General features: G+C 42.8%; 1 protein-coding gene across 3 annotated transcripts in view; it reads left to right on the forward strand.

The window, feature by feature from the left end:
• Positions 1 to 15,794, forward strand: part of MRPL13 (mitochondrial ribosomal protein L13) — a 40,789-nt gene extending 24,995 nt beyond the window's left edge. For 2 of the 3 annotated variants that reach the window (XM_086335689.1, XM_086335690.1), the window contains 2 exons: positions 2,169 to 2,290; positions 15,531 to 15,794. In XM_086335689.1, the coding sequence (XP_086191815.1) occupies positions 2,169 to 2,290; positions 15,531 to 15,552 (144 nt within the window). In that variant the 3' untranslated portion in view covers positions 15,553 to 15,794. The remainder of the gene's footprint in view (positions 1 to 2,168; positions 2,291 to 15,530) is intronic. The other variant, XM_086335691.1, reaches the window with a different exon arrangement.
• The last annotated feature ends 638 nt before the right edge of the window (positions 15,795 to 16,432 follow it).

The following is a 16,432-nucleotide window of genomic DNA, read 5'->3' on the forward strand; positions in this document are numbered from 1 at the left end:
ACTGAGACTCATGTCCGAGTCAGTGATGCCATCCAGCCATCTCATCCTCTGTCCTCCCCTTCTCCTCCTGCCCCCAATCCCTCCCAGCATCAGAGTCTTTTCCAATGAGTCAACTCTTTGCATGAGGTGGCCAAAGTCCTGGAGTTTCAGCTTTAGCATCATTCCTTCCAAAGAAATCCCAGGGCTGATCTCCTTCGGAATGGACTGGTTGGATCTCCTTGCAGTCCAAGGGACTCTCCAACACCACAGTTCAAAAGCATCAATTCTTCGGCACTCAGCCTTCTTCACAGTCCAACTCTCACATCCGTACATGACCACTGGAAAAACCATAGCCTTGACTAGACGAACCTTTGTTGGCAAAGTAATGTCTCTGCTTTTGAATATGCTATCTAGGTTGGTCATAACTTTCCTTCCAAGGAGTAAGCGTCTTTTAATTTCATGGTTGCAGTCACAATCTGCAGTGATTTTGGAGCCCAGAAAAATAAAGTCTGACACTGTTTCCACTGTTTCTCCATCTATTTCCCATGAAGTGATGGGACCGGATGCCATGATCTTCGTTTTCTGAATGTTGAGCTTTAAGCCAACTTTTTCACTCTCCACTTTCACCTTCATCAAGAGGCTTTTTAGTTCCTCTTCACTTTCTGCCATAAGGGTGGTGTCATCTGCATATCTGAGGTTATTGATGTTTCTCCCGGCAATCTTGATTCCAGCTTGTGCTTCTTCCAGCCCAGTGTTTCTCATGATGTACTCTGCATAGAAGTTAAATAAACAGGGTGACAATATACAGCCTTGACGTACTCCTTTTCCTATTTGGAACCAGTCTGTTGTTCCATGTCCAGTTCTAACTGTTGCTTCCTGACCTGCATACAGATTCCTCAAGAGTTAGGAACACACTAAAACTAAAAAGAGGTAATTATATCTGCAGTCCCTGTGGAAATGCCCACAGGACACCAAGTATTGGTATCTTATTGTTCCTTCAGTAGACTCTCCTGAATTAACCTATCATCCAGACCCACAGTATGATTCCTTTGCCTCACTTCTGTTCCAGGAGCACAATATGAATGTCAGTTCTTTCGGTTATCCATGCTCTTCATTTTATCATTCCCCTTACTTAGTGCAGTTCTCTCAAGATGCCTCTCAAATATGTGCTTTACTCTTTAGTCTGCTTTTCGTTTACTCAGGTTCAGACTTTTTCACATCTTACCTTTCCTTTCATTTTTCTGAAGCCTCGGCAGTATGCCCAGCGGGAATCAGCTCTGGAAGGCGCCCTGAGTAAAGGCACGGGGGTTTCAGCGTGGACCAGCGCTGGGAGGGCTTGCTCGGGAGCGCTGGCCCTTGTGGACAAGGAGCCTTGGAGGGGCTGGGAGTGAGCACACTGGTGTGGCCCGGTAGTTAGAGCTGCGTCCGGAGAGATTCTTAACCAAGGAGTAACTTCTTAAAAATCGGAAGCCTTTAGAACCATGATCTTTAGATTTTTCTTTCTATATCATCCCCTAGCACAATTTCTGGTTCATAGAAGGAGTTCAGTAAATGCTTGCTGGCTAAATGACTCGAGGATCCAGCAGATTTTCATTTTTGAAAGGTTTTTTTGGCAAAAACATGAAGCGTAAATTGAAAAAGGTTGTGGCACTGGAAGCAACAGACCTCGTACAAACAGTCATCAGATGAAACATTATGAGAAGGATCCAGGGCAGTGCTTTTTTTGCTGTTGAAAGGAGGAGGAAAAAATTAAACAATATTCAGAAAAAGTAGAATTTAGTGACCAGATACTTGTCAAAATTGAAGATGTCTGATTCATCATTAGAAATGTTTGTCAAGATTAAAATATAAAATGTGTTATTGTAAACATTCTTCTATTTATTATTTCTTAATACTTACTAAGAATTACTAAGGGCTTCCCTGGTGGCTCAGAGGATAAAGCATCTGCCTGCAATACAGGGGATTCAGGTTTGATCCCTGGGTCAGGAAGATCCCCTTGAGAAGAGAACGTCTACCCACTCCAGTATTCTTGCCTGGAGAACGCCATGGACAGAGGAGCCTGGCGGCTACAGTCCATGGGATTGCAAAGAGGCAGACACAACTAAGGGACTAACACACTTACACACGAGAATTGCTAATTACTAAGAATGGATTTGAAGAAAGTAAGCCTAAATTTTTGTTTGATCTAGGATATACCAGAAGATATTCTTAAGAATTTAACAGAAGAGCTTCCTCAACCACGAAAAGTGCCCAGACGTCTAGATGAGTACACACAAGAAGAAATAGAGGCTTTCCCAAGAGTTTGGTCTCCGTAAGTCTTCTTTTCCTTCCCGTCTTTGTTTTTATTGTCTTTTTAACCTGAGTTCAGTGTTTCCTATTTGCCTATCCAAATGATAAGGTCCTTGAAGGTGGGAAGTACGAACTTTTTTCACTCCCTTGGATACTTTTTGCGGCTTTTCCCTACAAATAAACTCTAGCTGTAGGTGGTAGAACCAGAAGTCTCAAAGTCCTAAGACTTTGCTAGGTAAGTGCAAGGATGTTCATAGGGGCCTATAAATTATCAGATATTTTGTTTGGAATAACATAACTTGGATTGATTATAGTCTCTTGGAATGATAAATGAATTGTCTTTACCTAAAACCGAGTAATTCTGCATTTTCGGGATTGCTTCACTAAGCCAAGAATGAGATCCAATGAGAGTCATCCGTTCTGGACGCTTTCACAGTCTGTCCAAGTAGAGGAGTAAAAGAAGAAACACTGCTCCCCTCCCCTGTGCAGTATCTTCCGCCTGTGGCCAGAAGCCTGCTTAGGTCACACACGACTCCCATCTCGCTGTTTCTAGGCAGCTTTGCCTGGCCTGCCAGGCTCTTCGTCACCTCCTCAGCTTACGTTCTTCTCCCTTCACAGTGCTGGGCTCTCAGTAACAGACTGTACAGAACTGGCACCCCTTTTATGCCATTTATCTCTTCCATGACTTTGTGCTATCAGTTCAGTTCAGTTGCTCAGTCGTGTCCGACTCTTTGCAACCCCATGAAGCGCAGCACGCCAGGCCTTCCTGTCCATCACCAACTCCTGGAGTTCACTCAGACTCACGTCCATCGAGTCAGTGATGCCATCCTGCCATCTCATCCTCTGTCGTCCCCTTCTCCTCTTGCCCCCAATCCCTCCCAGCATCAGAGTCTTTTCCAGTGAGTCAACTCTTCGCATGAGGTGGCCAAAGTACTGGAGTTTCAGCTTTAGCATCATTCCTTCCAGAGAAATCCCAGGGCTGATCTCCTTCAGAATGGACTGGTTGGATCTCCTTGCAGTCCAAGGGACTCTCAAGAGTCTTCTCCAACACCACAGTTCAAAAGCATCAATTCTTCGGCAAGTCTTTAGAGTAGAGTACAAGTCTTTAGAGTATTCTATTTAAAATGTTTTTGACTTTGCTGACTTATTTCAAGGTTCACCTTTATTAAGTCTGCAAATAATGAGCAAAATAGTATTATTAGTGATCAGTTATATTAGTACTTTCAAATCGCCCAGCACTCTGCTAGATGGTTTACATACGCCGTATGTAATTCTCTGGCCAGTAAGAGAAATGTGTCCTTCCTGTTTTTAAGACTGAGTCAGAGGTTTGGCTGATTGTAGTACAGCCTGAATTTGAAACTAATTCCAGTCCTGTGTTCTTTCCACAAAAACAAACTTTCATTGTCTTTTGCAACAAATAGTATGAGCACTCTCTGCTGTGCGAGAGGCTGCAGTATGCAGGACACGCATTGGAGGGGCTGCCACTAGGGTACTCACGTCACTCAGTCTACGGACTGCTGTTGAGTTATGCCATGCGCTGTAAGTGTGATAGGTGCCAAAGGGATACACACGATGAAGCCTGGTAAATGCACCTTCTTCCCTGTAATCCTTGAGCTGGGTTAGGCCACCTACATAGGGTCTTGTTATAAAAGAATAAATTATTTTACTGTATTTAATCTCATGCAGTTAAACATATGTTGTCTGGTTAGCACTGATCACAGTGACTCATCAGGTAGGCACTCAGCACATACTTAATGAATGAATAAATGAAGAAATAGAGTATCTTTTTTATCAGGTTTTATAAATGAGGTAAAAATAATCTTTATAAGATATAAAGCTATTGATACTTTCATGAAATTTACATTTTAGGACAAATCATTTTAAGTTGTTCTTAGAGATTTGCATGGTCATTTACTGAAGACGTATCCAACCTACCTTTTCCTAGTTAGACTACATAGAAGTTACATTTATGGTTAAACTCAGCCCACGTAAACACAGAACGTTCTTCTAGGAAGATGTTAACATTTTTAAAAGTTCTTTAAAGGAGATGTGAAATTTAAATTAATCCTTAACTTCTAGAAATCATTTATTAGCTTAAATTTACCAGTCTGAAACCTTTTATTTACTAAAAATTCACAATAAAATAGACTGCATGTAACATAGACAACATTTACTTCAAACGTAATAACTCTGGAAAAAGCAGACTCAGGCACTCAGTTGAAAAAATGTTTTAATTTGGGGGTTTTACTAAATGTTCATTGCAGAAAATAAAAATAAGATATAAATGTAGGTAAACAATGTCGCCACACTTAACATTTTGGTGTGCTCGCTTCCTGTTTCTGTGTTAGTTTTTGTGCTGTGTATGTGTGTTTGTATGTTTTACAAACTTGGGGAATCATGATTTTGCGCGAAATACGGTATCGCTGTACCTTTTCCCGATTACACGATTTTTTTCCCCCACAGCATGATCTTCAGTGGCTTTAAGATATGATACCAGTTTTATTCTGTAAATCTAAATATCTCATACCTGATTTTCTTACAGAAAACCTGTCATAATTCTTGCCGAGATGGGAAACAGGTCTTTTTTTAGAGCCTGGAGACGCCAAAGGTGGTCTTTAGTTGCGTGACCACACACACGTTATGCTTGTGGCCATGTGTGTCGTTCATGTTCTAAAGTATGTGCTAAGTGAGTTACACCAGCATAATGGTGTAATAACCATCCACAACAAATTATAGTCAATGTTGAAAGAGCACTGATCAAACTGCCTGTTTTATTGCTAAATGTTCCTGGCTCATTTAAAACAAGCTAGAAGCTGACTGAGTGCCTTCTTTATATTAAGGGAAGTAGAAAGGGCTTTTCTAGAATTATTTTAAGGAGACTTTTAGTGAAACTTGGAGCTGCCTGATCCATGTTTGAGGTATTATTCTGGGAATGGATTTTCCTGCCCCTTCTTTCCATTCAGGTTTCCCTGTGGCAGGAATACACATCAGACACCAGGCTTTCCTGTGAGCTTTAATAAAGTTGATCTTTCCTCACCACTACCACACAGTATCTGTTAACTTATATGAGTATACACTTACTGCAATTACAGGTATACTAGCCATTAAATTGTTCAACATTTTATTCTTCTGAGTATTAGAGCTGACACCAAGTCTAATTTTTTTTTTTTAAGTCACAGAATGCATATGACCAGGAAAAATGTATATATACATCTTTGTATCAACCAAAAACGTATTGCCTAAGAAACAGATGCTCCTTTAGGTCAGGGCCGTCTGACAGACTTTTCACGTTGATGCATAGCTGAGCTAGTACAGTAGCTGCTGGCTTCTGTGACTCTTGAATGCTTACACTGTGGCTAGTGTATCTCAGAATTGAATTTTCAAGTTTACGTATGTAATTTGACTTAAGTTTTAGTAGCTTCATGTGGCTTGTTGTTCAGTCGCTAAGTCGTGTCTCTTTCGTGACCCCGTGGACTGTAGCCCACCAGGCTCCTCTGTCCATGGGATTTCCCAGGCGAGAACACTGGAGGGGGTTGCCACCTCCTTCTCCAGGGGACCTTCCCCATCCAGGGACTGAGCCCATGTCTCCTGCATTGCAGGCGGGTTCTTGACCACTGAGCCACCAGGGAAGCCCCTCATGTGGCTAGTGACTACTTTAATGGACTGTGCTGTTTTAGTTGTTTACTGCTTAATAAAGTTCAAGTATAAAATAGGATATATATTAGGATCACAATTAAAATATTTGACACACCATGCCGTCCTTAAAAATGGCATTCCCCATTACTAATAGATTGGCTTTTATGAGAAAAAAATTTTTTTCTCCTTTTAGAGAAGGAACCAACTTAAAATATTCTTTTGTTCCACCCCAAATAGCTAAGGCAAGAGTATAATCTTCCTTTGGAATGTAGTAATTGGAAATTATTCAAGATAGATATGACAGGTAACCTGTAGAGACTTGACTGAAACGAATGTCCCTAGATTGCACCATAAATAAATAGACATGAAAATAGCTTGCTCTGGTTTCTGTTTCCCTAGCAATAAAACCAAACACATTTATAGTATAAAAAGGTACATTTCATAATTGAAGCTATCATTAGCTTTTGGTTCAGTGTAAGCTCTTTAGCTTTTCTGTTAGAGATGAAAATCTTTTGAGCAGCAATAACAGTTGTCAGACTAAGCTTTGAATGACCTTGAAACCAAGTCACCCAGTAGGTGACTAACAAAATTGTATTAATCTTAATTGAATAGCTAATCATTTTAAATCACTTAAAAAGTTACATTCCCTCAGGGCTAACTTCAGCATACTCTAGATTTTCTTATGCTGGTTGTTTATTTTTTTAAAAAAATGGTATACAAGACAGAAAGAAACTGATGTTTATGAGGAAACTCTAAATATGTTGTATGACTAAAGCCATTTTCTCAGATGAGAAGTATCATCCATGCACCTCAGTTAAATTAGTGTGTATCCTTGGTGTATTAGTATTTTTTACATCTCATGGATATAAAAACTGTGTCAGAGAAAGTTAGGTCAGAGTGTGTTATAAAGTTTTATTTGGCATTTCCTTACGCATTCGCCATATGAACATGGTGATCATAGGGTATGCACTTAGACCTTGTTTCTCAGAGAGAAAATAGCACTATCTCTTCTCACAGTTCAGTTGCCTGAGTTTGTAGCTTTCAAACGGTCAGCTTATTTTAATTCTGTCAATAATTATTTCCAGGATCATTGAGGTTTTGCCAACGTTACAAAACCACAACAATCATGGAAATTATAATGCTGTCACTGTAATGGAAATTTTTCATTGTGTAGGGTAAAAATAAAACTTGTTTCATTTGAAACTTTTTTAATTTTCAGTTTTTCAAAATTCTGTAGGAGAGCTTTTCTTTGGAAAAAACTAGGTGTAAGGAAAATTTCAACTTGAATTGCTTCACAGTATCCACAGAATGATGAAACAAAACCAAAAAAGAAATGTGTTTTTTTACTCCTCACCCGTTAAATCCGTAATGCTTTATTTTAAGCATAGCCCCCACCTTTGCAGAGAAGCTAAGTGTGGAAAGTCTCAGCCTTCGTGAATGCTTGAAGACAGCCTGTGGGATGAGAACCCAGCCCCTGGTCTGACACTGCCCACAGAGCGCCCTTAGAAGTGGGCCTGGGCCGGGGGAGGCTGCGAGGGTGCCGGGCCCTGCAGTCGTCCTTGCTGGAAGCAGGGTTAGACTTAGGCAGTGTCACGGTTCACCTGTACAGCTCTGTAGAAAGGAAGACAGAGCCAGGAGTGGAAGCACAGCAGAGGGGCCTGGTGAGCATCCCGTCCAGGCAGTACGCAGCCTGGAGGAGGCCGGGGCATGAGCTTTCTGCTCGCCCTTCTGTGTGGAAGCTGTTCATCCCCCAAATCTGCCCCTTAAAAAATAACAGTAATTTCACCTATGGCTTTCTAAAAATGTGCTTCAGGTCAGAGACTTAATTCAAGACAGTGGAGAGGAGTTTTACCTTTTCAAAACCCATAAAGAACTGGGATCTGGGCATCTTCAAGATTTTCCATAATTGTACGCTAGTCTAGTCATGTGGCATTTTCCTGCAAGATTTAACTTAATTTTGCTGCACTTCACAGTCAGAAGTTATTGGCTGGACTCGGGGAGCAAGTTTACGTTCCAGCTTTTCCATCATTTCAACCAGCTCAGCACTGGCCTAAACCATAGACCTCAACATTTCCAGTCCTGAATTTTGCTCAAATCAAGCCTTCTAAACTATACTGTTCTTTTGGATAGGAACACATTAGGACTGGTTGCTAAAATAAAAAGCAGTCTCTGTGTAAGAAACCAAAACCAAATCATTTATATTCCCTAGCCAATAGAGCTATGACTTAAAAGTGACAGTTGAGTGCAACAATAATTCCTATTCATTTTTATTGAAAACAATTTGCGTTTTAAAGAAGTCAGACGGTCTTTTTTTATATTGGAGCATGCTTCATTTACGTGCTGTGTTAGTTTCAGATGTACAGCACAGTGATCCAGTTACACACACACGCCTATTCTTGTTCAGATTCTTTCCCCACATAGGTTATTACAGAGCATTGAGTCGAGTTCCCTGTGCTGTACAGTAGGTCCTTGTTGATTATCTGTTTTATATATAACTGTGTGTATGGGCCTCCCTGTGGCTCAGCTGGTAAAGAATCTGCCTGCAATGCAGGAGACCAGGGTTCAGTCCCTGGGTCGGGAAGATCTCCTGGAGGAGGGCATGGCCACCCACTCCAGTGTTCTTGCCTGGAGAACCCCATGGACAAGGAGCCTGGCAGGCTGCAGTCCACGGGTCGCGAAGAGTGGACACGACTGACCAGGCACACAGCAGTGTGTGTGTGAACCCTGACCTAATTTACCCCTCCCCGCTTTTCCTGTTTGGTAACCATAAGTTTGTTTTCTGGTCTGTGAGTCTCTTTCCATTTTGCAAATAAGTTCATCTGTATCATTTTTTGGATTCCACACACAAGTGATATCATGTGCGGTTTGTCTCTGCTTAGTATGATGAGTCGGACACGACTGAAGTGACTTGGCGGCGGCAGCAGCGTGACCACGTCGCTACAGGTGGCAGTGCGCCGTCCTTCTTACGGCTGAGCAGTGCCCACTGTGCCTGAGAGTGCGCTTGGTTTTAAAGGAGTCCCCACTGAGCACTTCCTGGTCGGCTGCTGGCAGTGTCTGGGTGAACGAGCCTGGCAGTGCCCACTGTGCCTGAGAGTGCGATTGGTTTTAAAGGAGTCCCCACTGAGCACTTCCTGGTCGGCTGCTGGCAGTGTCTGGGTGAACGAGCCTGGCAGCACACTTGCTCTGCCTGTTACCTGTACAGCTGCCATCTTCAGTTCAAGGAGTATGAACTCGGATCCCAGATTTCCTGGGATGATTTATTCCAAATAATTGCATTCTTCCAGTGAAAGTGACTTAAAACTCTGTCAACCTGACCGTTTATATCTCTTAAGATTATTCCACTATCCAGATTTTATCCTAGTCTTTTAACTGTTTTCTTGGAGTAAGCATTTTACTTATTATTTAAAAGTGAAAAGATATAAAGCCTAAAGGAGAGTAAAATATTTTTGAAATTTATTACACTTAAGTTATACTCTGTGAAGAATTGATGCTTTTGAACTGTGGTGTTGGAGAAGACTCTTGAGAGTCCCTTGGACTGCAAGGAGGTCCAACCAGTCCATCCTAAAGGAGATCAGCCCTGGGATTTCTTTGGAAGGAATGATGCTAAAGCTGAAACTCCAGGACTTTGGCCACCTGATGCGAAGAGTTGACTCATTGGAAAAGACTCTGATGCTGGGAGGGATTGGGGGCGGGAGGAGAAGGGGACGACAGAGGATGAGATGGCTGGATGGCATCACTGATTCGACGGACGTGAGTCTGAGTGAACTCCGGGAGCTGGTGATGGACAGGGAGGCCTGGCGTGCTGTGACTCATGGGGTCGCAAAGAGTCAGACACGACTGAGCGACTGAACTGAACTGAACTGAGTTATACTCAGTGTCATGAATTTACAACAGAAATTTGAATGCTCTTTTTCCTTTGGAAAATAAATTCATCGTAATGGGATGAACACTGTTGTCTATTTGAACTACAGTATAAACCATGTGTTTTGTAGCTTTATGTTTCATTTTATTCAAAAACCAAATGCATTTTTTTCTGCCATTTTACAATGAAAGCTAAAATTTCCAAAAAGATTTTTCCTGAACTCAGAAGATTCTTCATAGAAATGTCCCCAGTTTCAAGATAATACAGATGTGTTGGTTTCTTAGCATTTTTGTGTTCTGAACTTGAGTGTCTTCATTTTTGAGATGTGTCTGCTTCATTTTAGCGAGTGACAGTGTTGTGCTTGTGTAACTTGGCGAGTGGCAGCTAGTGTTTTGCATGAGGATTCGTGTGGTAAAGGATTTGCTATAGAAAATGGGGAACCATGTGAGCTGTGGTATGATTTCAGATGCCCAAGCAATCACAAGCACATAGGATACTTTCTACAGCTCCCAGAGGCCTTTGTGTCTTCATTCGAAAAAAGTGATATTATTGTGCAAAGCTACATTGCTTTTAAAGGCAGTTTTCTGCTGGTGACAAGTATTAAGCTCTAAGTGAGTTGTTGCTGTAAAGCATTGAATACCTATGAAGTTTAGCACACTTTAGAAAATGAATTAAGAAAGTCTTACGTAGGCAAACTCTTTGAAGATTCGTTAATCTCCAAGTAAACCCTAAATGCGTGTATGAGAACGTCAGACTTTGAGCTTTCTCTTCAGAGGTCGGTGTGTGTGTGTCTCCCTCTGTTAAAAGCGCTCTCAAGACAGGCTGCGCCTCGCTCTGCCGTTTCCCGCGCCCAAGGTGGACCTGGTGCTCAGGAATCTTGGTTGAAGGAGACTGAATGAGTGGACTCGTACCTCCCTTAAAGAGGAATTGACTTTTAATTCATTGTGTGATGAATTCATATCTTGGTCTTTGTTGCTTATTTAAATATTGCTTAATGCCTCTAGCTAAACTAGGATTTTCTCTCAACAGTCTGCTTTGGTGCAACTCTGGTGTACCCAATTTTGGATACTTTGTATTACATATATAAAGAAAAGACCGTGCTAATTTCATTAATTTAAGTTTTATTTCTATCAATAACTTTCTATTAAGAATTAATAGGTCTTAGCTTTTTATAACAGCACATGAAATGTCTCCAGAGTTTTCCTGAGGTTCTAAACTATTGTAAAATGAAAGCGGTTATTATTTACAGATTGTTGTTGTTCAGTCGCTAAGTCCTGTCTGACTCTCTGCAACTCCATGGACTGAAATCCAGTGGGCTTCTCTGTCCATGGGGTTCTTCAGGCAAGAATACTGGAATGAGTTGCCATTTCCCCCTCCAGGGGATCTTTCTGGACCAGAGATCCATCCCACGTCTCCTGCATTGGCAGCCGGATTCTGTAGCACTGAGCCACCTGGGAAGCCCTTATTTCCAAATGTGTTACCAGTGTAAATATCTGCTAGTTCAAAACTTCATACATTATATTTGCAATGAAACAAAGAACTATGGCTAATACAGACTAAATTACCTGTCGTCTATCTGGCAAAAGATCAAGCCATTTCATTAAAAGTTCATTAAAGTTTCAAACAGCATTTAAGTATCTGTAGGCTGAAAAGGAATATTCTAGTTGCCAGATTTCCTGTTTTTAAAAATTACTTAATCTAGAAAGGAGAGTACGTAGATCTAAACATAAAATAGGATAAACATGTAGCAACATCTGAGAATTCAGTTCTGATTAAGGTAATGTTGCTGTACATACATTAGCTTTTAAACTAATACAGTTTTAAAAATTTAAAGAACCTTAATACAGTGACATTCACTCAGTTAAAGCTACAATTAATCTTTCTTTGATGACAGACGTCAAAGGAATTTTAGTATCCAGCCTCTGTAGATGTTATCATAATTTATAGTTAGCTGTTGTTGTGTCAGAAAAGCATAAAACTGCCTATTAATAGAGTCCTCTGGTGGGTAAAGAGCCAGAAGGGTGCTATATATCAACTGGGAAAATCTCTTGCTAATAAGGAATTGTGTTGTTTTCTATTAGGCGCGGCATAGCTTTAGAAATTTCTACCGAAAGTGCTTCTTCAGCATCTTCAGTCACCTCCTCTGTCTTAGGAATAGCTCTGTGGGAGGTCTGAGGTCCATGGACCAGACTTGCACCACAGGGGAGCCTGTTAGAAATGCAGAGTCATGACCTTTTACAGACTTAACTGAATCCAAATCTGCAAGTGATTCGCATGCCCGCTGCTGTTGGAGATGCGCCCAGGCACACGGCCCTCCCTTCCCGTTCTCCTGCCGGGTGGGCCTGCTGTTGGTGGAAGGGAGTGAGCGGCCAGCACGTAGTGTGTGTCCCCGCTTCCACTGATGCGGGTGGAGAGAAAGGCAGAACCACATTTAATGCAAACGCCTCCTTCTTCGCACGGGGGTCCCTCCTGAAGCCATGTAGTATTTTTAATTGCCTCCTACATAAGTTGATTTTTCTAGCCCTGCTAACATCTAAAATATCTAGTCCCTTGGCCATGACACTGTTCTTGACACCAGCCCCACCTCGGAAGCCAGTTAACCACCTGCAAAAGACTCCGAAAGAGGAAAGGTGACTTTGTGAGCGCGGTGACGTTTGCAAGGCGGTCGCTACAATGACGAGTGTCTTAACGCCTCCACAGCGTGCAGGGTGCTGTCCTAACTGCTGGACGCATGAGACGGATCCTGTCGGGACTGTGCCTTCCGTGACGGGACACATGAACAGAACGGGGCTTGCGAGCAGGGGTCAGAGGTCTGCGGTGGGGCGCTGCCCTTCCCTGCCGGCTGCACGTCCTTCGGTCCCTCAGCTCCTGAGGGTCCGCCTGGTCAGCTGTGTGGGTTTGACGACAGTGTCTTTCTCACTGTGTGGCTAGGAGGGTAACATGAGACCGTGCCTGTGGGGTAGTTAATGTACTTCACGGCATCTAAGCAGCCGGCACTGTTAATCTACATAAACACCAAATATTGTTTACATTCAGAGCAGTATTGACTCATTTACGTAGGGCAAGCGCAGTTTGAGAAACTGTAATAGAAGCAAGCATGGAGTTCCTGGCAGTCTCAGGGAAAAGAGCCCTGCCTCAGAAAGGAAGAGTTGTGTAGGGTTTCCCAGAACATGTGATTTTGTGGGTGGGTTTTGCAGGATTAGTCAAGTCTACAGACGGTAAAGTGTCTGCCTGCAATGCGGGAAACCTGGGTTCGATTCCTGGGTCTGGAAGATCCCCTGGAGAAGGAAACAGCAATCCACTCCAGCACTCTTGCCTGGAAAATCCCATGGATGGAGGAGCCTGATAGGCTACAGTCCATGGGGTCGCAAAGAGTCAGACACGACAGAGCGACTTCACTCACCAGGCAGGGAAATGTAAGAGATATTTCAAATGCAGAAAATACCAAGCGCCCAAGTCCAGTGGTGTGAAAGTTCTTATCTGGACAGCAGCAGGGAGTGTCGTGGGGCCAGAAGAGACAGGGTGTGGAAGAATGACTCAGAGAAGTTACCCGGGGCCATTACGGAGGCTGGTTTGTGTGGACTTCTGAGACGTTTGAATCTGACAGAGTGGAGAGCTGATGAAAATGCTTCCACTGGGGAGGTGGGATAGCAGTCTGTGTTAGAGCCTCTCTAGAGATCAGGCCTTCAGGCGCTGTGGCCATAGACTGTTAGAGCCTCTCAGATGTCTTTCTCTTTCCCCGTTTCTCCTAAACTCCAAATCCTGCTTACTGGCTGCCTGCCATGTCCAGATAGCATGTACAAAACCAGGCTCCTTCCCTTCAAACTCTGTTCTTCTGCTTGTATTCCCCCTCCTGAAAAACAGATAGCATTGCCGTTTCCCGTGTTCTTCAAGCTGAAGATTAATAGTGGCCCTTGAAGTGTCCTTTTGCAGCAGCTCCTTCCTCTGCGGTCCCTCCGCTCTCTCCCTTCCCTTTCTTAAGTCCTCACCTCCGTTCCTCTCTCACCTGCCTGAGTCCTGACGGGCCTCATCTCCATCCTCTGCACTGTCTCCACAGGGTCACAGAATTGAGCTTCATTAGCCCCCTTTCCTTCAGGTCACAGTCAGCATGTTTACCTGACAGATCCCAGCCTTCACACATGCTTCCTAGTTCACTCCTAAGTCCCAACAAAAGGTACTTTCGTCATCTCATTGTGAATAAATTGACTTTTGGTGTGGAAACAACCAGACTGTGGCTAAGCACGTTTGAGTGGAATTGTAGAAACTCCTTGTCAGGACGCCTTGTTAGAATCTTAGCTTTCCTTCCAGTGGCATCACCACCTCCCTTTTTTAATTATGTGAACCAGCTGGATGGGAGAAGAAATTGTTTCTTAAAAGGCACTTGTGTCTCTTGACTGGGAGCTTGGACTGTATGGAGTCACACCCGCAAGACTAAAAGGGCAAGTTTTGGAGCCCCTTCCAGCTATTGTGTATCAAGTTGTCAATTCCCAGACTTTGGATTCAGTATGAAAAGACATTTGAAAAGAGATTTCAAAAACAGCAACAAAATGCTGCAGTTTCTCTTCTTGTTACAGAATGATGATGGTGAAGCATGTTTGGATAGTTTTTAAGTGTTAGGTCGTTCACTTACTTAGATACCAGAAGCTGCTCCTCCTGTCTGGGCTGTCTGGTCTTTTTTTTTTTAATATGCTATAAACGTAGAAGGGATGAGATAAGTTGTTTCAGGGCAAACAGACTTCACCTTTTAAAGGAACTCAAACTATCGAATATTTTTACAGTTGTTTCAGAAATATCTATTTAGTTTACTTATTACTAAATTCCTTCTGAAAATTCCTCAGGCGTCCAATACCCACAAATACACTACACTCTGTAAAAGATAATGAGACACAAACACTTCTTACATTTTGTAAGATCCTTTCCCTCATTTTCTCCATTTTTGAAATTAATATTTCTCTGAAAATGTTGTTTTATTTTACTACTAGAAGGAACTGTCAGGTAAGATTAATCCTATAAATATATAAATGAAGAAAAGACCTTATGTATGTATATAGTAAAAGACCATATATGTACATATACATACATGTATGTAATAAATGTACGTGTGATTAAAGTACCAAAGGACTAGTGTCCACACAGTTGTTTTGTTTGCTATTATATTGAAAATTAAAGTTAGTGTATGATATAATATAAATAAAGTATTTGCTCATTCAGAATATGCTGCTGCTGCTGCTAAGTCGCATCAGTCGTGTCCGACTCTGTGCGACCCCAGAGACGGCAGCCCACCTGTCTTCCCCTGTCCCTGGGATTCTCCAGGCAAGAACACTGGAGTGGGTTGCCATTTCCTTCTCCAATGCATGAAAGTGAAAAGGGAAAGTGAAGTCACTCAGTCGTGTCCAACTCTTAGCGACCCCATGGACTGCAGCCTACCAGGCTCCTCCGTCCATATCTTTGTGTATAATCCTTTCTATTAAAAGGGCTTTGGGGAAATTGAATTCAGGCTTATTCGTACATACATTCATGTATGGGCACATGGGAGCCTATATTTATACTCTCAAAAGAACTTGGAAATTGCCACATAACTATTCTACTTTGCAGTAATTTGGCCTTAATGTTTTTCACCAAAAATTTAGACATAATATTTGGAGATATTTCTTGGTGAACAGTTACTTTCATTTTAGATTAGAAAAATAATCTTCCTGCATCAGGCAGGAGAAAGTGAAATAATAAGTCGTTAAAAAAATAAACACTGTTTTTTGTCTTTCAGACCTGAGGATTATCGGCTGTAGGAGGAAGAAAATTTCAGAAAATAACGGTGTGGTGCTTGAAACTCCTTCCTCAGGGCAGGATGAAGCAATAGCTGCCTTCTGGAAGGAAGCCTGCTCTGGGGGCTGAAAGTTTGTGGGGAAAGGTCGGGAAGGGGTATCCCTTCATTAGGAAATTGCAGTAAGATGTCATTTTATAGAATTGTTTTATTGTATAGTGCTATTTGAATGTTGGAAATGATAAGAATAAAACTGCCCCTTACTTCGTTCAGTGTCCCATTTAATGAGAAAAGCAGACCCAGGTGGTGTGGCAGCTGTGGTCGCCAAGTGCCCGTCAGCGCCATCTTCTCAGCTCAGCTCCAGTTCTGGACGCCTGGGGACAAGGCCCTCCGCTCGTCTCCTTTCAGGGACTGCTGTATGTAACCCACCAGCTCAGCAAGGCAGGGCTTGCCTGAGCTCCTTTCACACTGCTTCACCTTCTTCTGTGTCCCATGGAGCTTGCTGGTTTCCGTGTCTGCGCCCTGAAACCTGCGACGCTGTGTGTCCACGAAGCTCCTGTTGGCCCCTCTTCTCCTCTGTCCTGGGCGCTGCGACTGCCCCGCTGGAATCAGTGTGTCCAGCAAAGTCTCCTCCGGAAATTCAGCAGCTAAGACCCTGCGTTTGGGGTTTTTATGGTGGTGTGCCCTAGCCAGTCAAGGAGCGGCTTTCAGACCACTCCTCCCACTCATGCAGCAAATACACACTGAGCCTGATACAGGCGTTGGGGAGCAGAAGTCACCTGTCTTCCCTACACCTTCACACGCACCAAAGAGCCTGCCGTCTGTCACGGGTGGAAAGGAGCTGGGGCTCGACCCGCACGCGCATTCCTGCGCCTGGCGGTTGCAGGTGCTGGAGTGACTGTGTG

The sequence above is a fragment of the Bos grunniens genome, chromosome 14 (genome assembly GCF_055505025.1).
Source record: "Bos grunniens cultivar Pamir isolate PY7600 chromosome 14, Bosgru_T2T1.0, whole genome shotgun sequence".
Lineage (NCBI taxonomy): Eukaryota > Metazoa > Chordata > Mammalia > Artiodactyla > Bovidae > Bos > Bos grunniens.